The sequence below is a fragment of the Drosophila simulans genome, chromosome 3R, assembly GCF_016746395.2.
Source record: "Drosophila simulans strain w501 chromosome 3R, Prin_Dsim_3.1, whole genome shotgun sequence".
Classification (NCBI taxonomy): Eukaryota; Metazoa; Arthropoda; class Insecta; order Diptera; family Drosophilidae; genus Drosophila; species Drosophila simulans.
The window spans coordinates 5,244,524-5,271,110 of NC_052523.2; the positions used below are offsets into that span (position 1 = coordinate 5,244,524).

General features: G+C 44.9%; 3 protein-coding genes across 16 annotated transcripts in view; 2 read left to right on the top strand and 1 right to left on the bottom strand.

Moving 5' to 3' along the window:
• The window catches only part of LOC6727257 (sodium/calcium exchanger 3), a 39,099-nt gene that overhangs the window by 7,982 nt on the left and 4,530 nt on the right, over positions 1-26,587 (bottom strand). For 4 of the 14 annotated variants that reach the window (XM_016175767.3, XM_016175764.3, XM_016175770.3 and 1 more), the window contains exons 1-3: positions 22,087-22,230; positions 21,788-22,023; positions 13,790-15,941 (exon numbers count right to left, since the gene is read on the bottom strand). In XM_016175767.3, coding sequence (XP_016033767.1) covers positions 13,790-15,645 — 1,856 coding nt within the window. In that variant the 5' untranslated portion in view covers positions 15,646-15,941; positions 21,788-22,023; positions 22,087-22,230. Of the gene's footprint in view, positions 1-13,789; positions 15,942-16,473; positions 16,556-17,922; positions 18,093-18,562; positions 18,697-21,787; positions 22,024-22,086; positions 22,233-26,587 lie in introns of those variants that run through there. The other 10 variants (XM_039295033.2, XM_016175766.3, XM_016175771.3 and 7 more) reach the window with 7 other exon arrangements.
• LOC6727258 (membrane-bound alkaline phosphatase) lies at positions 625-2,474 on the top strand. The gene is made up of 2 exons (XM_016176332.3): positions 625-1,885; positions 1,999-2,474. Exons 1-2 carry the CDS (start codon positions 656-658, stop codon positions 2,335-2,337), a joined length of 1,569 nt encoding a protein of 522 aa, XP_016033773.1. The 5' UTR covers positions 625-655; the 3' UTR covers positions 2,338-2,474.
• Positions 18,900-21,791, top strand: LOC27207745. The gene is made up of 2 exons (XM_016183421.3): positions 18,900-20,806; positions 20,877-21,791. The coding sequence occupies exons 1-2, from the start codon at positions 20,509-20,511 to the stop codon at positions 21,383-21,385; spliced, it is 807 nt and encodes a 268-aa protein (XP_016033774.1). The 5' UTR covers positions 18,900-20,508; the 3' UTR covers positions 21,386-21,791.

Here is a 26,587-nt window from a genome sequence, read left to right on the forward strand (position 1 = left end):
TTCCTTTTGCTTGCTAATTTCCTTGCTGCCAAGCAAACCAAGGTCAAGCCAAGGTCAAGCCACCCCAACGTACTCCCCCACTTTCTTTTGCCATGGTCAACTTTAACCTTTCCGACGCTTGGCGGCAGGCAGCTGCCTTTCTTCCATTCCAATGCCTTTGCATTTCTCAGCTTGATATTAAAAAGGAAAACCACCAGGCGAAAACAGTCACCTGTTTATGACCCGCTTTTTATGGCTCCAAATAAATGTGAAATGCGGCATACCCACACACATACCATTGCCTTCGTTAACTGGTTATACTGCCATTCATTCACGTGCCTCCGCGAGATTTTCCAGCCTGATTACGTGATGGCCAATAGCCCAATGGGAGAGCCGTTTTCCGGGACATTTCAATGGAACCACTGATGATCCACACGGTCGGCAACAAGTCCCCCTACTCACGTGCTATAAATCTATAAAATTTGTAGCTGGCCATCGTAAATAAAAGCACGGTTCGGACTAAGGGAATTAGGTGGCGTATTAGATTTGATGCGATTTCGCGTTTATGGGAGCTACACGTCTCCGCCTTATCGAATCTTATCGCAATCGGTTCGAGCCGAATCTCTCGATAGGCCAAAGTCGGAGTAACCACTAGCCAGGGTCAGTCTTGTGCAAGATGTTCCGCCTGCTGAACGCACTACTGATCGCCATCGTGCTGGTAGCCCATCCCGCTTGGTCCGCTCCGGAATGCGGTCGTACTCCGGAGGAGTGCAGGGAGCACAGGATGCATCCGGATATGCCGGAACCGGAACGACATAGCAAGGCATTCCGGGTGGTTGATGGCGAGGAGACCAACGCGTACTGGCGCCAACAGGGAGTGGAGTTTGTCCAACAGAAGTTGGCTTCTGAGCCGAATAAGCGCCAGGCCAAGAACGTGATCCTCTTCCTCGGCGATGGAATGGGTGTGACCACCACGTCAGCGGCTCGCAATCTCTTGGGCGGCGAGGAGAAGTCCCTGTCCTTCGAGAACTTCCCCTTCACGGGCCTCTCGAAGACCTATTCCGTGGATAAGATTGTGCCCGACTCCGCTTGCACGGCCACTGCCTATTTGTGTGGCGTGAAAGGTCAGGAGGGAACCATTGGCGTGAATGGCCAGGTGCCCCGCACCGACTGCAAGGTCATGCTGGACGAGAGCACCCACGTCGACTCCATTGCCAAGTGGGCCATGGATGCGGGCAAGTGGGCGGGTCTGGTGACCACCACCCGCGTCACTCACGCCTCGCCCTCTGGAGTGTACGCCCACATCGCCGAGCGCGACTGGGAGAACGATGCGGAGGTGGCTACCGACTGTGGAGCAGGCTCTGGAATCAATGACATTGCTTATCAACTGGCCCGCGGCGAGGTGGGCAGCAAGCTGAAGGTGATCATGGGCGGCGGACGCAAGCACTTTGTGGACGCCAGTCTGGAGTCCTGGGGCAAGCGTACCGATGGACTTAACCTCATCGATGAATTTAAGTCAGCAAGCGAAAGGAATGTCTATGTGACCACCGCCGCAGAGTTGGCCGCCGTGGATGTCACCAAAACGGATCGCCTCCTCGGCCTCTTCAACGACGACCATCTGCAGTACCTCATGGAGACCACAGAAGAGAGCAGCCAACCCACTTTGGAGCAGATGACCCGCAAGGCCATCGAGCATATGAGCCAGAACGAGCAGGGCTACTTCCTCTTCATCGAGGGCGGTCGCATCGACCAGGCCCACCACATCAACCAGGCGCGAATGGCTCTGAACGAAACTATCGAGTTCTCCAAGGCCATTGCCGCTGCCCAGGAGCTGACCAGCGAGGATGACACCTTGTTGGTGGTCACCGCCGATCATTCTCATGTGTTCACCTACGCAGGATACTCGGTAAGTGCAGGAATCATGAGTTAAGAACTATCTAGTGAAATTGTAATTGCATTCACATTATATGTTGTGCAGCAGTTTTATAGCCGAGGTAAAAATAAATTGTTCCCTTTCAGTACCGTGGATCGGATGTATTTGGAAAGACTCCCGTAAATGGACACGATGGCAAGCCATACATGGTGCTGAGCTACGCCAACGGACCGAGTTACGAGAACTTCTACGACGCGGAGACGTTGGAGCGCAAGGATCCCACCACGGTGGTGAAGGGAGCCCACGACGATGAGTTTCCCTCGGGTGTGCCCATCGACATGGACTCCCACGGAGGCGACGATGTGCCAGTCTACGCGTTGGGTCCCTGGGCGCACCTGTTCACCGGAGTCTACGAGCAGAGCACCATTCCGCACATGATGGCCTACGCATCCTGCGTGGGCGACGGTCATACCATGTGCAAGTAGGATGGGGACGCAGATGGTGTAAGGTTGCCATGCCGCCTGGTTGTAACAATTAAGTTTGAAGCTCATTAAATCCAGTAAGCTGCATTTGCATTTGCCTGCACTTGAGTTTATTATGCGAACGCAAACTGCAAATTGAATTAAAGCGCTTTCCAGGAAAATTCTTAACTGGGTTATTCGGCGCCGAGTGTTCGCCTTTCGTGCTGGGCGCCTTTCTCCCATCAGCGCCCTCGTAATTCACAGTTTGAAACTCATCAGGACTTTGATGTGCTTGCGCTCCTCATCCGACTGCTTGGCCAACTTCTTGGCTCCGGGATTGCGGGATTGGGGATCGGGTTCCCTTGCGTGCGCACGCCAAGAGTTTGGAGCCCTTGGAAATGTGCAAATTGCCACGTTTTGGGTCGTGCTGCGATGCCATTAGAGAGATTAGCGGGCAGACTCCGTGTAGTGAGAGTTTTGTAATTGCATACTTGCAATACCAATTTTCAGGGTTCCATAGAAAGGGCGAGGGTAATTAAAATCATTAAAGAACATGCGTCATCGCCGGCCTGACTAATTTGAAAAATTGCACGCAAATTGCCAGCTAACTGGGATTCCAATAACTCTATGCCCGTTTCCACCTCGATTTCCGATTCCATTCCGCACCAAATTATATCCGCACGAGTGTGAGTGCTTGGCGAAGACCTCATTTCCCCATATGACAGCTATTAAACCAACAACGGCAAAGCACCGAGCTCGGAAAATGGGAAGCCCACAGCCCAGAGCCGCCACCACTCGTTTGCCATGGCATTCAATGCTAATTTTGTTGTATTGCCAATGCCCGGAACCACATCCGCCGTTTGATTTCAATGGCAACCACGTCGTCGTCGCCCGTTCTCACCCACCCACACCCATTACTAATCCACGCGAAGGGGTATGCGACGCGTCTATTGATTTTGCAAAACTATCAAGTGGGCTTCTGACCAGAGGCGGAAAAAGGTGGCCAGCGAAAGAGACATGGCCGAAGACAGCTGGTTAGACGTATGCCCAACCGGAAGGCCGGACTCTTGGCCTGCGGTCATGTCATTCCGGTCTGGTCTGGTCCGCACTCGCTTGCGGTCACCGTTTGCACTTGGCCAACAAGTGCGGTTTGAGGAGGTCAATATCACGCAGCTGACCAGTTGAAGGAATTCAGTTCGTCAGTAGTTTTCATAGGACGCTAATAAATGGAATTAACTTGGTACTAGGAGTATAGAGCATAGATATGAAGCCAATTTCTAAAAGCAGATAACCAGACAAAAACCTTCTTCGCCTCTCTATTGGTATTTAATTTTGGTTAAGTTCAAGGAAACGGTACCCAAAGTATTATTTAATTTGTTAAATCTCCTGAGCTTTTATAGCATAATAAAACTTTTCCACTTAACTAGAAGTTTAAGCAGAGACTCACCTTTTAGTTAAGCAGAAAACCCGTAAAACTAGCTTTAATCAGAAAAACAATTAGGATCCTGAACTGAACAATGCCAAGATGGGAAGGAATGGGAAAAGCTCGGTAAAAGTTAAACAAAAGAGCAGTGAATCACATTCCCACATTCCCACATGGCCAACTCCAAGTCCAAGTCGAAAATCGGACAATTTGGTTGGATGAGCCTGTAAGCTGAAGATTACAGACCGCACCTCTGGACTCCGGATATGTTTTAGCATCCGGCAGCTGCCGCACATCCCACACACTCAACGTCTCAACTGATTGATGCCAGAGCTCTGGCTAATAATCCGGCCGAGAGGTCCTGTTCGGTCTACCCACCCCTCGTCCTGTCATTCTGATTTCACGGCTCCTGGAAAGCGCCTCAATTACCTGGCCGAGCTTCGAGACTGGCTCCTGTCCGGCATGCAAACTCAGTGGCTAAACTGTCCCCTATCTCCCCACAAATCCCCTGCAATGCCCGTATGGTCAAGCACACATAATAGCATTACTTAGTCAACGCAAGGGCGAGGCCACCCTCGGGAACTGGGAATGAATACGGGAAAATGCGGGGTGGGTGGATGAGGTGGGTTTTGTGCTTGAAAATAAAATTAAAGAAAAATACAGCAATTTGCATAGCAATGAGCGGTGCACAAGAAGGGGCGAGGTTGGGGCCTGCCTTCGGGTTGGGACTAACCATTAAACCCCAATTGCCAACTCTGGCAAACTTTTCCCTTTTGCTCGCTGGTCGTATCCTACGTATCTGCCCCACTTGGAAATCCCAGCAGAACCACCCAATTTTGCGGGGGGAAAACGTCGTTTCCAGTTGGGAGTTTTCTTTTTCAAATGACGTTGCGGCTGCATATCATATTATTGCGGACGCAGTGTGGCTTTTGAGGTTTTGAATTTTAAATTTCAACTCAAGGCAAAATGTGCAAATCACCTGGGTGCTAAAAATCCTTGGCAGAAATCCCTGGAAGCCGATGGCTACGACAGCGTAGGTCGTCGATGGTGTTGATTGCAATATGCAGCCCCGGGCAGACGGTCAATTAATAATGCTATCTCGATAATTATTAATGTATTTGCCAGCCGGCGTTTTAATGGAATTTCCAGGAAAAACTGCCGGACGTGCGGACTGAATTTCGAGAGGGAACTTCAGCGTCAGATTGATTGCGACTTCGGGAAATTCAATTAACTGCGCCTGACCTTCCTCGAGTTGAACCCGTTGGGAATTAAAGGGGAATTAAACGACCATAAACAGTTTGACACGTAGAAATTACCGCGCTGCCTTTTTAAATTGAATAATAATTGGTGGTCGGTCAACAATTCCCAGAAGTTTTCTCCTCAACAAGTGTAACTCGCGTTCAATTATGGGTAGTTTATGTTAAGGTTAAGTAAGTTTGTCGCTTCAATTACCATTATACGCATTTTAATCCATATAATTCTACACAGATAGTACATACATATAGGGAATATCCTTATATGCTAATGACAAAGCCAGAAGATTCCTCAAGCTGCTGGCTCGATATTTCAATTATTGTGAATGTCAAACATGCATATTCGATTTTCGAGTGATTTCGAGTGGCTTATCCCTGAATGTGAGCTATAAAGTTATGAAGTGTTGACTATTGGTGGGCGAGAGACCACCTCTAGGATCGGTCAAAGGTCAAGGCTGGTAATTTAATAAATTGAAAACGAAATTGTGTTTATTCCCCGAAAGTTAATCATCGAGTCACCGTTGTTGATACATCGGTCTATCAGGCTGTCCAATATTGACGAAGTAAACGCGAGATTCATTTAAAATTTATCGAAAATATCCGAGCTGAAATGTTGACCGTCTATTTTGAGCGCTTTCACTTTTGACTGGATAGCGAGGGTTCGTAATGAGTTCTATGGATTTTAGACTGGCAGTTAAATTGACCCTAATTTGAACAGTCCATCAAAAACGTCTCTTTCGGCTAACGTACACAAACATTTTATCGGGGTGAACTATATATGTATATAACCCCTTAACTATACCATACTTATGTGTTATTACCAACATTAGTTCTCGCTTATCATTCACCGCATTTATGAGTTAGGTCCGAACTTTCAGTGAAAATGGAGTACAAATTATACGTTATTATCTCCTCACCTTCAGTTTATGTTTGACATAATAGAATCGCAAAATTAGCAGTGATTGCAATCATAAAAGTTATCAAATAAATACACGGATTAATTCAGAATCTATCTGGCAATGTTATCGATTTATGATAGCCTTATCTACAGTGCTATATACTCTAACTTGTGATGGTAATATGGGAAAGTACCGCCATTCATGGCAGCTCTTTATTAAATAATTCTATGATAATTTTCAGTAATGACCTTTGCTTTTAATTCATAACTTCCTTCATGCTGGCACCTCAAATGCCCTTTAAACAATATTTGCCCTGGTAAACACATAGGTCCTACTTATCTCCGGCTTGTCACATGAAATGCACGGCAAAGGGGCGATCTGAACATTCCGATAGCGACAAATTGAATGCATGTTCGACAAATGAGCGTGACTGGTGACTACTGGTGAATGGCGACTGGTGACCGGAGTGCGGAACAAAGAGTTACCTTTGCCTTTGGCGCGGGTGTCGCCGCAAAGACAACAAATTACACTTGTTGAGGCGCGAAATTAACAACAACACTATCTCTGGGCTAACAATCGTATCGGGTAAATAATAACCCGCCAGCTAAATGCGGGCTACGCGAGCCATGTCACTTGCAGGTGGAGTGGGTGGTGCAGGTGGAGTGGGTGGTGCAGGTGGAGTGGGTGGTGTGGGTGGTGTGGGTGGTGTGGGTGGTGCGGGTGGTGCACGGTAAGTGGTCCCTGGGACAGGAAAAGATACTTCTCTTTGGAATAGACACACCAGTCACGTGTCGTGTGTCCTGGTTCCGTGTCATGTTGGATAACTAAGTAATTCCATGTTGCGCTTCATTGTTCTCGAGTAAAGCTGCACAATATTCAGCCACACGGAAAAATATTTTTTTTTATGTACTGTGTTTTTAACCAGTGAATTTTCAATCGAAATATAATATATAAATATTATTTATATAATATTATTTATATAATATTTATAATTAAGTGCAGACAGCCAATGTTTAAATGAATGAGTTTTAACTTTAGGGAAGTACTTGTTGGTTTTTTCTGGACAGACTTTGTTTATTAATTTTGTTTTTTTAATTATTATTTATTATGTGAAGAATGTTTATTAATTAATTTAATTTTCGCAACATTTTCAGCTTTTAAGACCAGTGGCTTTCTTTCTTTTACTTGTTACATGTCATTCAACGAATCTATTATACCCTTTTACTCAACTAGCAACGACTATAAAAATAACAATTTGTTACCCCTAATTGACTTTCCAGCCAAGTTAAGTGAATCAATCTCGGATATGGTGCCCAGTAAAATCACGCAGTTGTTGTTTCGCCGCTTTTCCTTTCGCCAAGGATCCAACGAAATGCCGCTGACCATGACAAAAGTTTGCGCACAGTAAATAAACGTGAGATGTTTTTCTGGAATTTTAAATTGCCGTTTAATTGGCCGCAGCCCCACAAGTTGTTCCCCCTATTTGGTCGGCACGTGTGGGTTTTTCCTGAGATTTCGCTGCAAACCACTGAAAAACCACATCTCGTATTTATGTTTTTTCATGTTTTTGTTTAGACAATTCCGCTGCGCAGCCATGTCGTATGAGTAATAATTCATTCATTAAAAGGCGGTAAACACACAGTTGGCTTTTGGGGGAAAACATTCGACGGAAATGTCGAAAATTAAAGAGACCCAACCGCTGCGCACTGACCGTCGTAAAAAACACCTACTTATTGAGTTGTAATTGTAAAAGTTGAAGTAATTGCCAAGCTGAACGGAACTCAGCTGAAAGTTGCCGCTTCCCACGAGTCCACAACTCCAAGTCCCAGGCGCATTCATTAGCTTCCTGAGTTGGTGAAAACTTCGTCCAATCGCCTGGCTGAGAGCGAAACAAAGACGACCGCTCAACGAGCAATTAATTAAAAAGGAGCCAGCACATTCCTGGCAACGAGGGAAAACCGCTTCTTTTGTTTGGAAGCTCTCGTAAAATATGCTGAATGCAAATCGAGTGAAAGCCTAAGCTGCAGCCAAAGTCCATGAATGCCCGAAAATTCCTCACTCGAATTGTAATTGAATAAGTTGTAAATGCAATAGTTTATATTCTTTTATCGAAACAATTTGCGTTTAGAACTATCAATATAAATACTCAAGGCCAATGGGGTTTATAGCAGCATTAAATTTTCGTTTAAGCAAAACATTCACAAATAACTCATATACCACCATGTGCAAATACATTTTTCAATTCAATTCAATTCACCTTTAAAGTATGGTATTAACTCCATGCCTTAGAGTCTACCTTTGGGTGCAGATTAATAAATTCACCTTTCACCTTTCCCTAATCTCGTAGAGTAACGAACCTTTTTACCCTAGGTATCAGGTAAATTTGTTTGGCATACTCAGCATAATTAAAACAAATGTATTTCCCCACCATTACGGGCTACATGTTGCACTTTAGAAAGGAGCAGCGTTAATTGAGTTCTTTGCAGGAAGGATACTCCTCTCCTTCGTGTGATGGGTAATTTTTAATGACCCCACAGTCCTTGGAATTCATAATTAGCCGGGCGACAGGTCGCCTTGGGTCTTCAAACGTGCCTTTCGCCCACCAAATTTCCTCGACATTTTCTTCGTTTTCCCGCCGTGAGTCAAATTTAGGTGACGTTTTAATGAAGAAAGCGACGAGTAAGAGATCAAAGTGCCTGTAAACATATCCCACAATCGGTCGTGACATATGTGGGTGGTTTTCCACCGGTTGGGGGTATGTGTGTGACCTTTGACATTGCCTGTGTGCTTTGTGCGCTTTTCATCATTTGTCCCAGCTGCTCTGTCACTTTCAGCTGACTTCGGCTTTATTGAGTTGTTTGCTGGCAAACATAAATCAGGCGCAGACTTAGATGTCACAAAACACAATGAGTTGCATGCAGCACCTGATTTAGGTGACATTTGCAAATGTAAAGCGGTGAAGTCGATAGTCAAGATTTTCACAGACATTTCCAGTACTAAGATCGCCCAGCTCAGCTCAGAACATTAACTTGCTTAACCTTCATCTGGCATTTGGCAAAAATAAACATTTTATAATTGACGCTGGCGAAAGCACTTAAGTCAGCGAAATTGCTTTCCAAATTTAACGTCGCTTAGGCGTTACTTTCTCTTATTAGAAAAGTTTTCCTAGGCGAGGTGGTTCTATTTAATTTGGGCTGCAATTACCGTAGCAAAGCGCAATTTTATTACTTTCTCTTGGCGGTTTAAAGAGTTTTGTATTGAGCTCAAAACGGTGTTACCAAGGTGAGTGGTTGGGATGGTGAAGGGACTCCTTTGGAGTAACCCTATACCCCTTTGAGCAACAGATGGCCCTGGAGAACGCTCATTCTGCCCATGGTGATGATTAAGTTAGCCAGCCCCTGTTGCTCCCATTGATGTCATAATAAAAATAATAATAAGAACAACAACGATGAAAACAGAAGTAACCAAAATAAAGGGACCCGATGGAGCAGGGGATCTGGGGACGACGACCCCAGAAGGCTCAGCTCATGCTAACGACATCCAGATAAACATGAGATGCCCGGGCTACCCAAGAATCAGCGGCAATAGCACAAACAACCAATTGACATTGGCCAGGACGAGCGGACGAAGGAGTCTGTTCCCTCCTTCGGCAATTTATATGCCCAGGCAGGAGGAGCAGGGATCGCCTGTACCACAGAAACACAGAAACCAAAGCAAATTGAATGGCAAATAAGAAACTTTGGACCACTCACTCAGTCCCATCGAATTGTAGATACCCTTTCGAATACGCACGGCCTTTTGGCTCGACATGGAAAATTATGTGGAAAGTAAAAAATTTTGTGTGTTCATAAACTGTTTAAAGGGGCACACCATGAACCAACTTGCTATGCTATTTTAGATATTTAAAGTTACTTTATTAGTATTTCATCCGCTTTTTTGAACAGATTAGAAAAGTGAAACTGAATTTTTATTTTGCTAAAAAGTAAATATTTTAAAGTATCTATGTTTTTGAAGCAATTTAACTTTTTTAAAACCAAGCTTATTCCTTAATAGAGATATGTATCAACTCCTAGCTGCCAACCCTACAACAAGGTATGAGCTCCTTGCGGATCGAGTTCCCAGGTTGGCAGACTCCTGACAACCGACACGGGATTCAGTGCCTGAGTGCCTCCAAATGGGCTAAGTCGAGGGCACTGCGGTTGTGTGCCCACATGGATGGGTAGTTAGGCAGCGTGCAACAAAGGAAAGGGAGACGGGTGGATGTTGGCTGGGATGAGGATGTGGACGTGGATGGACGAAGACAACCACTTGAAGGCAGACTCCGCTTTCTTGTCAGTCAGTTAGGCAGCTGGCCCGTTTCGGGAAATTCCCCGCCGGCCACAGGGAATGCTACACGAAAAGTGAGAGCAAAAGCCGCACAGGACGATGATAGCTTGTAAGCTGGTTGGATTCCAGCTACCACAATAGCATAAATTTCAATTTTAGATTATGTGTGCTTAATAAAATATTTTCTCTTAGCTCCGTTGCCTTTCGCATACTTAATGTTTGACTTTTATGTGCTCAAAGCCTCCCATTTGCGGTGCTCATCCAGGATTGTCTGCCAACAAGCTGGCCAAGTCGAGACCGAACTGGATAACTTGAAGTCGCCCAAAAGAGAATCTTTAATGTGGCACTGTTTTTCTCTGGGGAGCAGCATTTAGGCCATGTGGCAAGCCACCTAAATTGTGGCTAATTAACAAATGCCACGCACAGTGAAAGTTGTCTGCGAAAACCTGTCTGGTTTTAACTAATGGAAGCGCCGCTTCTTCCCGGGGGCCTTATCTTAAATGCGGCCCAGAAAAGTAGGCTATGGATTTTGGCCTCTTTTTTAACACACGTTGCGCGCTGCAAGAGTCGTGTCGGTTATTTAAGGTCCTATAACTCAATCCAAATGTGCCCACTTCGGAGCCCAGCAGATTATACAAATTTATGCAACAGTGTTGGCACTTTGTAGCCCGGCCCACTTACATTTTCTTCTTTTTTTTTCAGTTTCGTTGGGGAATTTTATGGCATTACTGACTGCTCCTGCTGCTTCTGCTGCTGTTTTTTATGACGAGCGGCTCGACGTGGCTGCTGCTGTTGCGCATTTCCGCTGCCTGAAAGCTGGCAAAAGTCTGGATAGTATGGCTATATCAACATGTATGTATATATGTACGATATGTACATCTGCGGCTGTGAGGTTCGCAGGGCCGGAATTTGATTTTCATTAAATTGAGGAGAGCAGGGAAAAACTAAAATTTATTGCAGCCACAGAGCCGCACGCATCGACTTCAAAGTAGATTTTCCAGCAATGTAATTTGGCTGCTCGCTTTGTTTTTCACTTGTTTCGGGTAACTTTAAACGAACCGCTCTTTAATGGTCATTTAAAAATACATAAAAAACCGCCTTAATTGTGGCAGCTAGTTTATGGCAACATTTCATTTGAGAGGCATGGACGAAGAAGATGCCCCTGAGATCGTCATCGATGTGTAGGAGAAGTTGAGCTGCCAGTCGGTCAGGATTGTTGGGGTTACTTGGCTGGCAAGTTGCCAGCGAAACTGGCAACATTAAAACAAACATTATTACCAACGGCACCGCGAGGCATTCAACTTGAGTGGCTGTAAATGCCGCAAAAGGGCCGCAAGGATCGCCAGGACGTGCACTCGGTGCTCGGAAAATTTATTCGGGCTCTGGCGACAATGAAGCGTTTTAAAAGTTGGCAAATAATTGCGAATAAAGTGGAGCCCCAGCAATTGCATCCATCCAATCGGAACACAAACATTAAAAAGTATTCCAACTGTCGCGGCAAATGGGAAAACGGCTTGAGCACTGACTAGCCAACTGCGGAGCAGTCTAACGAGCACTTTGGGAGCGTTTCACCCGGCCACCAGGACACCAGGGCACATCCTTGTACATCCTCGCACGTTGCACGTCATCGTTGTTGCCACTTAATTCCTGTAAGTTTTCCCTCGCTGACATTCAACGTGCCTCGCCCCCTAATTGTCCGCCCGCTTTCGTTGCCACTTAATAATGCAAAACCCTCAAAAATTCATGTTGTGTCTGTGGCGACGTGTTTGAAACAATTTTACGCGAAACCGCCCAGGGGAGTGCAGAAAAACCAGGACGGCTCGGGACAGCCATAAATGAGGCTTTGTGCAGCGGAGTCTAAGGAACAACATACAGACGACAAGTGCCCCGGGGTAAGTGCTTCACATAATAAACATTAAGTACAGTGAACGAAAACTGCTATCTATATCTATATACAAGAGTATACAAACAATTGGTAGATAATTAGAAATAAGTTGAAGCTGTATAGCTACTGTGCAATTTTAGTTGCTAAACAGCTTATATCTTTGAGAGTATAAACTTGTTCCAGAGATGGCCAAAATGTATGGTTTAATATTATTAAAGACTGGTTAATATCGCGTTAGCTAAATATTTAAATTAGAAATACCCATTCGAACATATCTTATGTGCCAGTGTGAATAGTCTTTGCGTTAATTAAGTCAGCAAGTAAGTCCTGATTAGTACCCATCAAATTGAAGCCATGTTTCCAGATTTTCATCCAGCCTAATTCCCGGCATATGCTGGCCAATTTCTCGGGCCATAAATCATCTTATAAAGCCACCCTCGAACCAGAACGGCTGACCCACATGCGGATTTTCATGTGGATGTGGCCATGTTGCGTGTTGGCCGACATTTCGGACATGGCCATGAAAGCCGCAAAAACATATGCAAACGCAGTTAACTGACTGCGGCTGTCGTCTGCCAAATGTTTGTCAAAATGAATAAATTTTGCAAAATTAATTACAGCTTGCTTGGCTGCGAGCAGGGTGTTAATGTCTGGAGGGGAAGGGTGCTGTGGGTGTCTGGCGTTGTCACCTAGCACGCAGCCAGGACAATTGGGCCAGGGGCACACAGCAGGATACACACATTCACCGGGACATAATGGATTCGCGGTGGGAGTTTGGGGATGGAAGTTCCCACGCGCTCGCTGTTTGCCATTTTTCGAAGGGGATACCGACTGAAATTCGCTTCTGGCCAATGGCAATGCCAATGCCATCATCCGCCAGCTGGTGCGGCAATTAAAAGCCCCAATCATTCCGACTTTAATCGACTCGCGGCGCACTGCCTCACGCACATCCAGTCGCCTGTCTATTCCCAGAGCGGAAATTGCGAGTTTGTCGAAAAACTCCGCCGGGAGATCGCATTGCGTGACATCGGGCGTCGGGATATGCCGGAATGCCGGAATGGAGGGTGGAGGGTGGAGCTATCCAGGACTCGAGGCATGCAAGTGTAGGCACAACTTAACCCGGTGTTTCGAGCGAAAACTAATGTTATCTAGGTGGTTTAGCCTTATGTGGGTCAAACAAAATAACAAAGGGGGCGAGAAACTTTTCCTGTTTTGTCCCAACAGGATAATTTTAGCCGAGTATTTAGTTCTGACTTTTAAACTGCTCATAACATGCTTTAAGTCAGCTAAGTCCTTGCGTATTAATCCTAATTTATTCATCTGATTTTATACAAATTAATTTATTATTTTATTATATCTAAACTCCCTTTGTAGGTGCAATTCAATACCAATTAGTATCAGCGTGTTACACATACATATATACTAAAACGTATGCGTTTATAAACTGATTGTTCAATGGCAATTTGCAACATATTCAAATAGATATATCGGGCTTACTATCGAGTTGGTTGGAAGCCAGCATAAATATTAAATATATGATGAGATATTCAATACTTTGAAATCGGATCAGGAAATATCTTATCAGAATTTGTGTAGAGTTGTGTTAAGCCATTAAGGCCTATTCAGAAATAAATTAGTTAATGCAGAAATATTCAAATTTGTAAATAATTAATAAAACATTGCAACTCACTCGGATTCATTGTTTTCGAAGACAAGTTCGCCGCGGGCCCCCTCGTAGTCCTTGGATTCGGTGGCCGTGTCGTTCTCTGTCCAGTAGGGCACTATGACGGTGCCGCGGGCGCCGGAGTATCGCATCACCTTCAGCTCGAACCGGCCGACGGACTCGGTGATCTCGAATACCGAGTCCGTAAAGGCAAAGATGCCCGCGTGGTCGTCGTCCAGGATCATGACGGTGGCGATCATCGGCACGGCTAGCTTCACGCCCTCGGAGGGATTGAAGAGACGGATGTAGAAGCACTCGTCCTCCTCAAATACGTCATCGTCGATCACCTCGATGCGGAAGCGCTGCTCGTCGACGCCCGGCGGGAAGCTAAGCAGTCCCTTCCGTCCGACGAAATCGGTGCCGGCGGAGGCAGTGCCGTCCTGCGTTTCGTACTCCACGCTGGCGTATGTGGAGATGTCGCCCCGGCGCACCACGCGCACCTCAAACTCGCCGCAGTTCTCCATGACGGTGTAGTGACCCGGTTCGAAGTACATGCGGATGGGATCGTCCGCCTCCTCGTCGTCGCCCGCATGCAGCTGGGCTTTAACCTCGGTGAGATCGCTGTGGGCGCGTTCCTGGATCTTGCGCATCAGGTTGCCGCTGCCGACCATCTTGCGGGTGGCCTGGATGCGGTAAAAGGCGCGCGACTTGCTGCTCCGCGCCAGCACCTGCTCCTGGGCCATCATCTCCAGCTGCTCGAGATCGGCGTCGGGGTACTTCTGGCGCAGCTCCGTCAGCAAAGTGATGTACTCGCGACGGGCCTCGTCGAAGGCCTCGGCGTCGTTTCCGCGAGCGGATGTGACCATTGGTTGTTTGGGGCCCTTCTCCGCATCCATCTCCACCTGGTCGTGCTCGCCGGCCACCACGGTGCCGCGCTTATTGACCCGGTAGTTCTTGTCCATGTATTTGTAGACCAGAAGACGCCGCTCGGCGATGTAGGCCCACAGCACGGTCAGCGGGAAGAATAGCAAGGTCACGATCGCCTCCCAGACCAGGATCACGCCGGGCGTGAACACGGATAGGATGAGCCACAGCCACACATAGGCGAAGACCGAGAAGAGGGCGGTAACGAAGAAGACGCGCAGATGCCGGATCCTCCGTACCTCGCCCGCCGGTATCCAGATCATGCATACGGCGATAATCATAAACAGGTTGTAGGCTGCTGATCCCACGATGGTGCCGGGTCCCAAGTCACCGCTCTCGAAGTCCTTCGCATAAATCTCAATAACCGAGAGCAGGATCTCGGGGGCACTCGATCCCAGGGCCATTAGCGTTAGATTCGCCACCGTTTCGTTCCAGATGCGCACGTGCATCACCTGCTTGGTGTTGTTGGGTCCCTTGACTACCACCGCCCGTTCAATCGATGTGATTGCCTCGATGGCGGCCATGAAGCGATCCGCAATGATGGACACACCCACAAACAGGTAGATGAGAAGGACGAAGTAAACAAAGCCGCGGACGAGGCGGTCACCCACCGAAATGTTGCGCTGCGGCATCCAGAGAGGCAGGACAAGACCCTCGCTGCACTCGCGCAGCTCCTCCGCGTCCGGTGCTTCTGCATGGACCTTGGTCATCTGTTCTAACTCGTCGTCCATTTGGGACGGCGCGCCCTCTTCGCCCTCCTCGCCAGCGGTGGCCTGCCTCAGTCGCCGGCTGAGGAAGTGGACATCGTCCTGGCTGAGATTACTACTGCTGGAGGAGGTAACATTGAGGTACGCCTGCCGCGCTTCTGTCTCCTGGACCTTGAGCAGCGACTGGGCGGTGGCATACACAAAGATCACGAATAGTGCGCAGGTGAATATCGATTTGAGGAGCAACTGCATGGCTGGTTACTGACTGGGATGGCTTCTCCTTATCCTGGAAGTGATTGGGGCACTCGCTGTCCCGTTGGCCTGTCTCTGGAAGCTTTGTTGCGTTCGATTTGGCTGTGATTTGTGCTGTTGCTAGTTGCTGCTGCAGTTGCAATTAGTGTTGCTAATGGGAGTGTTGCTAGTTGCTAGTTGCAAGTTGCCAATGTCGTTGTGGCCCGGTGCTAATGATGGTGACTATGACGTGGGACCGCGAGAAGGCATTCTCGCAATGGCACGTTCAACACTCTGACGCAGTTGGGCCGCTGCACCTGGGGGATAAAGACGGAAGGGAAGTGACTTATTAGTTAGTTGGTAGTTGACTGGCGGCCACTAACAGTGCGGTTCCTATTCCTATTCTTGGGCATTTATTTCGGGTGCATTGCATCACGAGTGTGTCGCCGAGCGGAGCGCAATGCCACTGCGAAGGTTGCGAAAGCCCGCAAATAGTCGCTAGAACAGAAGAGCCCGCCCAGATCGTCAAGCGGGATGCCTCATTGGGGTGGTGCATTGGGATCTCTATAAAATACCCCATAAAAAAGCTCTACAAATGAGTAGTCCCCTAAAAAGCACTTTTACTAGTTTACAAAATCTAGAAAATACAAATATTGTAAATATTACAAAATCTAATTTATGTATCTTCAACAAGTAAAAGCTCTACAAGTTCAAGTTAAGGCACATACAATATGACTAGTAGTACTGGAAAAATTAATTAAAAGAAAAGTAAAATCTATTTTATAGCGCTGTATCATATCAGCAGAAAAGTGTAAAAATATTCAAAATTTACAAAATTCTCGTACTTACGAAGCAATCTCCTAAAGTGTTGGAAACTAAAATTAATTAGAGTCCGTATTTTCGACGGAGGCGGGTGCAGCTTTTCTTTGAGCCTTGCCAGACATTCTCTATTCAGCTGTTTTGTGTATTTACACGAAAACGAAATTAAATGCGTAAATAGACAGCATAAAACATAAACAAAAGTGCAGCTATAAAATCTGGCAGAGCAGACGCAAGACTACAGGCAAACAAAGTTAATTTTCCGAGGAAATGAAAAACAGACCGAGATGAATTTCAGCTGCACAAAGTTTGTTGCAAATTGAATTGCAAGCCGAACGAGAGCGGAAAATGCCGAGAAACGAGACTGACCAAGATCGATATTCTATATACACATATGTTTGCACATATTTCGCCAATGTCAATACCGGGAACCAGAAACAGAACCAAGAGCATTAACGTTTGGATGGCAATAAAAAGCAAACAAGTGACTAACTGACAAGACGGACCAAAGAAAACTGGGCAGCGGAATACACACGAATGCAGTGCACACTTGCAGATAAAAACTGTTAACAGTTTTTCCCCAAAGGGGGAAAAACAAAGTTTTATCATTTCAACTAACAGGCAGTCGAACATATGCATGTTTGTTGATCGCAATACCATCGGTTTCTTAAATATTGATTAAAGATTAAAGTTCAAATTGTGCATAATAATGAATGGGTTCTTTCATTAATATCAAAAAAGTATCAATATTAAAGGTTTTGAGATAAATTGTGGGCATGATTTGGAAGAAGCAGAACGCGGTTGCTTTTCGAATAATTTATTTTGGAATTTATTACTTTTAATGCTTATGAAACACTAATGTCCTGTTAACAGTAAAAATATGTCACTAGTCTTTACAGTTGCGGAAGAAAGCTTTTTCGTTTGCAGGGGATGCTTCTCACTCCACAATCCTTTTGTTTAAAGTTCGCCTGGCTATAGCAGTTGCAGTCAAAGTTCTGGTGTATTTATAGTTTCGAGTATTTCTCTTTATTTAATATGCACATTTGGATCACACACCCATTCGGATGGCACAACACTTTGTCGCTGGCTTCGAAATCCAATAAATCAATATGCCCGACCGTTTATGGCGCAGGGGCTAAGATAATCATCAGCGCTTGCATTAATTTAGCAATTACAACAAGAGCCGACAGCAGTCGATATGCAAAGATAGACAAAGAGCGGGACAGACGATGGCGCGGGAGGGAGCAGCTGGGAAAATGGAGAAGTGGGTGAAAGCGGAGATAGTAAATGAGGATGAGACAAACAGACGCCCCTGGGAGCACGGAACATATGCTCGGCAGGCGCTCCACTCCCTGCTCGTCGCGCTTTATTCCGGCGGTAAATTGCATTTGGCCATTATTGGAAAACGGTTGCACGTCGGGTGAAGAGATTGCAAATTAATTAAAAAACTTTGCTCCCGGGCCAATGGCGCTTGCTTACATTTCCCAGCTTATCAAACGGATCGAAGCGTGATTTTTCACGCAGCCTTTATGCTCGTCAAAGGCCGAAACACTAAAATTAACGTGGATTTTTAAATTTAGCACAAACAAAAAATAATATAATCGTCTGGCGATCGAACGCGCCGCGTTTCGCCAAGGACTGCGACTGAGAATGCGACTGAGCGAATATGAAAGAGTATGAACGTGGGAATGCGAATAGAAATACACATAGAGAAACCACAGAGAGATCGCTGTGCTCGAGTGCCGCGACTACAAGATACCCGTTACTTTGGTAGGGGAACTGCGAGGTATTCAAGACTTCCTAGTTTCCGATATCCCGACGTTTATACGGAAGAACTAGTGATCGATCAAGGAGAAACGCTTTCAATCTAGCTATATTAAGGCTAACAATTCTCAAACATTTGGATACCAAGCCATTTGATTTTTTTAACATTTTTTGGAAATTAGAATTGAGGTATATTTCTATTTAAGATAGCTAATTAGACGCTACAATTGGTCGTCTTTTTTCTCAGTGTGGAAATGAGAATGGGAAAAATGAGCGGGCCGAGCGGAGGGGCATTTTGTTTACGTTGCGTTGGCGCCTTTACGTTGTGTACATATTTACAACCACGCATACATACGGTTTTCGACGGTTTCGAGTCGAGTCGATCCAATTTTTCGGTTTGCCTCCAAGTTCAAGGAACATTCCCGCTTGAAATCGTCTAGTAAATCAAACACAAAGTCTAATTGGCTGTTAAGTAATTCCCGGTACAGATGTTTTCATGTAGAGACCGCCAAGTTCAGTCGCTCGTCAGCTGGCACAGATTTGGGATTCCATTTTTTCGCGACTCGCAATCGCATTTGGCAGCCCAGGCACGACTAAATCCACCGCCAGAATCCCCATATTACCACCTGTCTGTCTGCCTCTCTGTTCTCCCTTCATCCATCGGTATTTCTCTGTCATGTTGATGTCTCTGTGTCCCCCAGTTCATAATTATTTGGTGGGCACGGATTTGCTTTTGTTCTCCGCTCGGCTTTTTTTCGCTTTCCCCCATCCACCTACATGCGTTGGGAAATCGGGCGAACTCAGACACGGAAAATATGGCAAAAAAAAAGAAAACAGAACAGAAACGAGGGGTCGGAAAAGCTATCGCCCCAGCTGTAGCGTTGAAATCTGATTGATAATAACTAAATGCGATTTCTTCAAAGAGCATAAAAGCGTATTTTTAATTATTGTGGAAATATATTTCCGCAGCTCTGCTGCTCAATGCCAACCCATTCGTAATGTACTATTTCCCCTTCTAGAATAGGAATAGTCTCGCATTTCGTAATTACTCACAGAGATAAAAAAAAAGTCGATCTTATCTAATGCTCCAAATAGAGCAGTACATAAATTCTAGTAATAAATCTCATTTAATGCGGGACTATAGTAAATCCAAATTTAAACAGCCTTCAACAAACGAATTGCTGTTTAGTATTTAAATGCTCATATAACCTTATGCGTGTGATGATTCCCCCTTTTATTATTAACCACTCGCTTGCGTTTCGAGCTCTCTATCATTTGATTTCCCCCTTCACCTTTCACTCTCTGCCCTATAATTTCGTATTGCTATTTGTTCATTGGCTTGTTGTTGTTGTCGGTGGTATTCAGCTAAGTTTTACAAAATGCAGGCAGTCATTTGGTAGCCATGCAAATGTTGTGCTAATTTTGTTGGCCGTGTGGCTCTTCATTTCAAAAACACTTTCCTCGCGAACAAAAGACGATGCGATGGTAGAGACCCCAATCGCAATATGCCGGCCAGATATGTGAGGATTACAGCAAATCATGTGGATATACTATATGTACCATATGCTTAGGTGGCCACACATAATTCATTCGCATATTTTCCGTTTCCCAGCTAAGCGCCTTTTCGTGAGCATTTCATTTATTTTCCCACACAGCGTCATGAATGTACGCATACGACCAAAAAACTAGTCCACCAGGTGAAGTTTTTCGGTACGAATTGAAATAATTAATATTTAGTATTCTATGCTTGTGATATGACATTTGGTTGATTTTAACAACGCAATCTTATCTCAATCCCAATGTGTACACCTTTCGGTACTAGTTTAAACAAGTTACAGCTTTAATTCTCTATTCTATGTTTTTGTACTGGCAAAGTGTCATTCAACTTATATTGTTAAAGTAACGAGAACTTGGTTTAGCGATTAAGTTGGCAGTTTGGGGGTCTGTGTTCCCCCAATATTGACAAAAAAGAATAAGTCGTCATTCGTTACTTGAACCTCGAAACATATTCACGCACTTTATCAGTGCTCCGGAAATTTAAAGATTTTTAAGACGCTACTTCTTATTTAGTTCGGTTAAAGTTTATATTCGAACGCATTTTGTTGTTGTATTATTTCATACAACGGCATAAGATGTCGGTGTGATTATTGTTTAAATAAAAAGATTATTGTACTAAAAAAATTATTAAAGTTTTGGAGTGTCGCGCACAGTTATCTCTTCCACTTATTGTGGACCCAACCCGACTGGCGATATTAGTCATTTGTTTGCTTGCTTTGTACACTTGCCAACATAATTTTGGAAATGTTGATATGCTGCATGGAAGGCTGCGAATTCAACAATTCGATTTCCAATGATGAGCATGTTAGGTGCTGGTTGTGTGACGAATATGCCCACGCAAAGTGCGCGGGTATAAGTGATAGTGTAGTGGAAATGATTGAAGGAAGAACTGGACTCAAATGGACTTGTGAAACCTGCAGAGTTGTCAAATCTCAGATGGGAAGATTTATGAAGCAAACGCGTACGGAAATCACTGAACTCTTTAGGGAAGTCCGAGCTGTCTATGAAAAGTTGGCGATGCTGGAATCGCATATTACATCTCGTAAGACTCTGATCTAAGCGATCCCATTATTTAATCGACTAATTTATCTTTTTTTATTATCTTATATTAGATCCTCAAGTACCGACTTCCCCTGTGCACAGTGATTTCAGTTCTAACCCATTACACACTTTTGAGGATACTAATGATGACAGAGAAGTTGAAGATGCAGAGTCATCTGCTGTTCAACACAATGCTACGGATATGCAGGTGGTGAAAATATGGCATCATAATGCGGCTCCCGTGGTTCTACCTCTACATGCCAATCCGGATCCGGATATTCTTAAAGCTGTTCCTCCAATGAAAGCTGTGTTCGTATCCAGACTCATAACCTCAACTACTGAAGATGCCCTCAAGCACTACATAGTTTCCAAACTCTCATATTTCAATCCCGATGATATCATCGTCAGAAAAATATATAATAAACAAAGACGAAAAATTGCATCGTTTAAAGTTATGGCACCCGATCCTATATATTATACGATTTTAAATCCGGGATTTTGGCCTGAACATATCATTGTGCACGAGTTTGTCAAGAAAAGCCTTCTTCAAGCCAATGTAGAATTTACAAATTATTGTTAATATTTATATATGAAATTTCAATGAAATAGTAAGAAAGTAACCCATTTTTAGAATAGTACCCGCGCAATCATTATCAGTAATTATTAATATAAAACTGTTCTACCCATATCTGCGCATCAATGGGTTTAGCACATTTAATCACTCATTTTTATGCCTATATTTAGGGTATCAATTGCTCCGTAGATACAGAAACACTTATACAATTTGATATCACTCGAGTATAAGAATTCGCTTCACAGAAGTTTCACTTTTATGGTTTCACAATAAAATAGCTATAAACGAAACGTTTGACATTTGGAATGCTATTCGTTCGACCGCCACTGTGAATAGTCTTAGACACCTCATTCTCGACTCAAATAATAAACGTGAAATGCTGTGGGATTTGTCGCCAGGGATACTCACTCCGGGATGGAATTGACTCTATACTCTGTGCTCGTGGGGATAAGGATGATGGGGGAATCTTGAAGTGAGACTTGACGGGAAACTGAACGGTGCAGTCTCAAGAGTGGATGTTGTACTTGATCGCCCTGCCGTTTGTCTCAGGCGTGACAATGCATAGTTTCTCCCGCCCGTCGGGTGGGTTCGCTTCCTGGCAAGCAACTGAGCCGCCGGACTGCCGCTCAGCCAGGTGCGCAGTACTGGTGAGATAACGGGATGCGTGGGTGGCTGGGCGTCGAGTGATGGGCGTGGCGCGCACTCACCTGGGGATCCAATTTCGGTCCTTTCGGTGCTTGACTCTTGGGTAAATCGTTAGCTCTGTTTCGAATTTGATTTTCGTGAAGTATAAATCAGAGCATTCGCGTGTCGTCTAATCAAATCGCCACTTTGGCAGCCGCCGATATCAACTGGCCCCGTTTCTATCCCCTGGCTAACATGTAGGTGTACATATATGTGCATATACATGACGCACGGAGCGGCCTCAGATACGGAGACTCGATAGGGAGATATACAATGGAGGGTCCCGAGCCACTGGCGATAAGTCGGGGCAATTACGTTTGTGCGACCATACCTGATAGCTACTCTAGATCTTGATATTCGCGCTTTCTGCTTCGCGGTGTTATACGATCCGGTCATATTGAGCACTGCCTGATAGCCACCATTACGTCATTGTCTTAATGATACAATCTATCTATGTGCCATAGACACAAAATGTGCTTCATGGCCTAGATAAGGTCTGTGGCCCAACCGAAAGTAACAGAATTAAAAATTTAGCTAAAGCCAAATGTATCTACAACATGAAAACGCACAAGTCACCTGACACTTTCACCGAGAATTTAAGTCTTTTGGTGTAATCTCAAATCAGGCGAAATCTGCGAGTGAATGTTTTTGCACACTTTACCTAAGCCATAAATCGCTTTCCACAAGAAATCCTTCTGAGTGTTGGTGATTTCATTGCCAGGCAGATAAGGTTTGCCATAGTTTGTGAGATATCCTTTGTGGGAGGGAGCTTTGTTTCAGGGACTAGATTTGTCAGGCTTCCGTGACAAAGGTATTTAGATTCGTTATGCTAACAAGAGAACGTCTGATATGTTACGGCGTTCAGTGCTCACTGTTCACGGTTACATGTTCGAGTCCTGGGACGTAAAATGACATGTTTAATACGGGACCGAGTGGGAACAGTTGGCGATGTCAGCATATTTTAGCCCGTAAACCCCCCGGTTATTGGCGACATTTTGATATTGTCCTTGTTGCTGTAGCGGCGACGTTATAACAACAAGTTTGATGACGGTCGTTATGCGAATCGTCGATTTGAAATGCCTTCTTGTCACAGAACTTGTGTGTTGAGTGTGATGTGGTGTTTGTGTGTGAGTGTGAGGGTCCTTATCTGCTGTAGATGTGTGAGTGAGTGGATGTGCGGGTTGCAGATGTGTATCATTGTGTGTTGACAGTTCAACGGACACGCCCCGCCGCCCTTCATTTTCACGCCTGTTGTGTGTTGTCAGAGCGTAAACTGTTTATTATTTAACAATATCCCTTTTTTATATCTCTTGCTGTGTGGATGTGCGCGGGTGTGTGAGTTTCGAGCATTCTTATTTATTTATAACTGTGTTTCACACTTCTGCAAAGGTACGCACACAAATCCGAGCATAAATCTCTGGGTTAAGATTTAAATAGTCAAGCGTTTAGCGAAGGTATCACTATGGGAAAAATTAGGTGACATAATTTATATAAAAGTCATGTATGACTTTTTAAGCACCGTTTAAGAACACATTTAACTTACGGCATTTATCATTTAAAATGGGTCTGATTTGAAAGTTTTTGGTTATTTGACAATCAAACTAATTTATTTTCTTTTATATTGAAGAAGAATTTTAAAGTAAGTTTAAATTGTACTTCTATGGATTTCCTTTAATGATACCTTTATATTTGTATATCCTTATTTCTTTTCCTGAGTGTCTGAGCGAAAGTGCTTGGGCGTGAGTGGGCGTGTGCTTGCCACTTGACTGCGGAACGGACGCAACAAGGCGCCAATTCTCGAATCAGCGGAAACAGGTATTTAGGCTGCGTGCCTGAAAGTAGGCTACACATTCCAATCTCGGTGCTCGCTTTACGTGTGTGTGTGGGATAGTGGATAGATAGGAGTGTGGATAGATGCCTGCTGGTCTGTCAATTATGCACTTCCATATCTGCCATGAAGGACTCGCATCACTGGTCAATGGCAATCAGGCAGCGCAATCAAGGCCGGCATCGCATATCAAAGCATCAGCATCGCGGGCTGGCATTGACATTGATTTGATTTCAAATCACATCAACCTTAAATGTCAGCGTGCCACAGAGGATGGGGATGCCATTTGCCATTCATATTGCACCATGTACTGGCACCAACGTTTATGTGCATTAGAAATACACGCAGAAAAGGTCATTAGAGGATTTCCTCCTCTCTACAACTAGAGAGAAAACAACTCGAGGACGTTGGTACACACATTAGTCACGTCTTGCTCTGAGTAATAGTATTTTCTTATAGGGCTTCTATGAGTCGGGAACAGCCATGAAGTCATCTGGCTGAAAGTAAATGCCAGTTGTCTTTTACAATAGCGAGTCTCAGACAAAAACTAGATCATAAATTATAATTAACAATGCTCTAAAAACAAGCCCCATTAAGTTGGAAGATATATGAGATGCACAAGTAAACTGCTTGCACTACTTTCCATAGCTTCCATAGTTTTCTTTACTGCTTCTCAAAATTAGAATAATACTCCTTGCGATAAGCTCGCTTTAAATGAATCATCGCGGTGTTCGGTGGCAGTCTCAAATAGTCGAGTTTTCGGGCAGGATATTATCACTTGCTGGCTGGCCATGATTTACAGACTGAAGCGAAAGCAGATGGAGTTGGGAAGTGGAAAATGGGGAAAGCAGCTGCGTGCCGTATAAATATATGCGTGTGTATGTCGCAGCGCTCCTATTGATTTTTTAGCTCCACCCCAAACCAGTTTTCACTCGAATGCGGAGGAATCGAGGCCCTGACATGCCAAAGTTGGTTTAGATAGCGTTGTTAAAGTTGTTCGCCATTGCCATATAAAGTGGGTGGGTGGTTAGCCCAAACTATTTGCTACCCAACTTTGGCTTCCGCAGGGGTTGTCCCCCCTCCTTTCGGAAAAACTTTAACTGAAACAAGAATGCCAGTTGTGTTTGCCAAAGAGTTGCGACTGGACTCGACAATTTGCCGTGTGTCAGCAGCAGGTTCGTCAGGTCCGCGATGATGATGATACCTGATGGATGGTTTACCAGTTGACCAGATGACCAGATGTTTCCTCGGGCGGGAAAAAAGTAGCAACCAGTCGGTGCATCAATCAAGCTTCCAATGCTAGAAAATGCTGACGCAGATAACTTGATTAAGTCGTGGCAATCAGCAAAGCAAACAGTTTGCCAAGTGATTTTAGTTCTTCGTTTATTTTGTTTACCCCAATGATTCAATGCCGGTTTTGCGGGACGGACCGTTGATCCTCATAGCCGATAAGCACTGTACAGCCTTGCCATTGTCATTTAATTTGTGTGCTTGCTTGGGCATGGAAAAGGCAACGATAGTGCAGGCTGCCTCCAAATCGCCGGGAAAAGTCACATTATCCCATCGCCATAATCATCATCATCATCGACGCCGTTATCATCGTAGTAATCATGTGGCAAGCTTCCCGGCCGGAGCAACAGTTTCGGCCCACAAACAAATTGTTATGCTCCGCCTTGGAAATCCATTAGGGAGCCGACAAACAGAGCCAAAATGGCGCCCCCTAGCCAACTACGTATATGCCATACTGGGCAAAATCAATTTGGTAAACAAGCTCTACACTTCTTCGTAAATTCAACTTAAATAGTTTATACTTCCAGAAATGCCGGGATAGTTAAGAACACCTGGCTTAAGCCCCATTTTAAAATTTAAAATATTTAATGCCTTGACTTTTGGCTGGAGGTCTTATGATCTATAAGCCAACATTAAATTTGAAATGATGTTCTTTAAACAAAAATTCACATAATAAATTTTTCTAGTGTGCCTGTGTAGTTTTGGCCCAATTCTAGTAAAGGGAGAGGGCACTACGATGGAGTGGATGAGACGGCAAGATAAGGACCTCAGTGAATGGAGAAAATTGAAATGGAAATTAAGTTCGAACGAGGGCAGATGAAGATTCCTCTGGCGTGTGTGTTATCCGACATGTATCGGTGTGGAGAGAAGCCCCCATCACTTTTAAATTATTTACCTTAACGCACCTGATTATGCCCTTTGCTGGCTGGGCCCTCGATGAATATTTCAAACACGCGTCACATCGACCTAATTGAAACCAGAGTGCGAGCTCCAGTTAATGTGACAAGGATTAAGTGCTATGCAATGCGAAGAGTTAATTGAAAGCGTTTCAATTTCATTTCTTCGCAATTTATTTCGACAACCGAATCCGCACTCACACACACATGTAGATATTTCTGTGTCTGTTGAGCGGAAAATTATCATTTCCTTGGCCTTTGTTCGCTCAGTCAATGGAACTCGACCATTTGAATGGGCTGGGAGAAGCGAAAAGAAAGGTTTTCACTTTGGTTTCCGTGCTGACACAATGCCGACATTTCGATGTGTACGTGCTGTAAGTGTGTGTGTTAGCTTGCTGTATGACTGTATGTGTGTGTGTCTGACTCAGTGTGTGTGAACCAGAGAACTGCAGCCCGCCACTCGCACTCTACGTCCACCCGATAAACACTCGGTACTCTAGGCACCCCGTT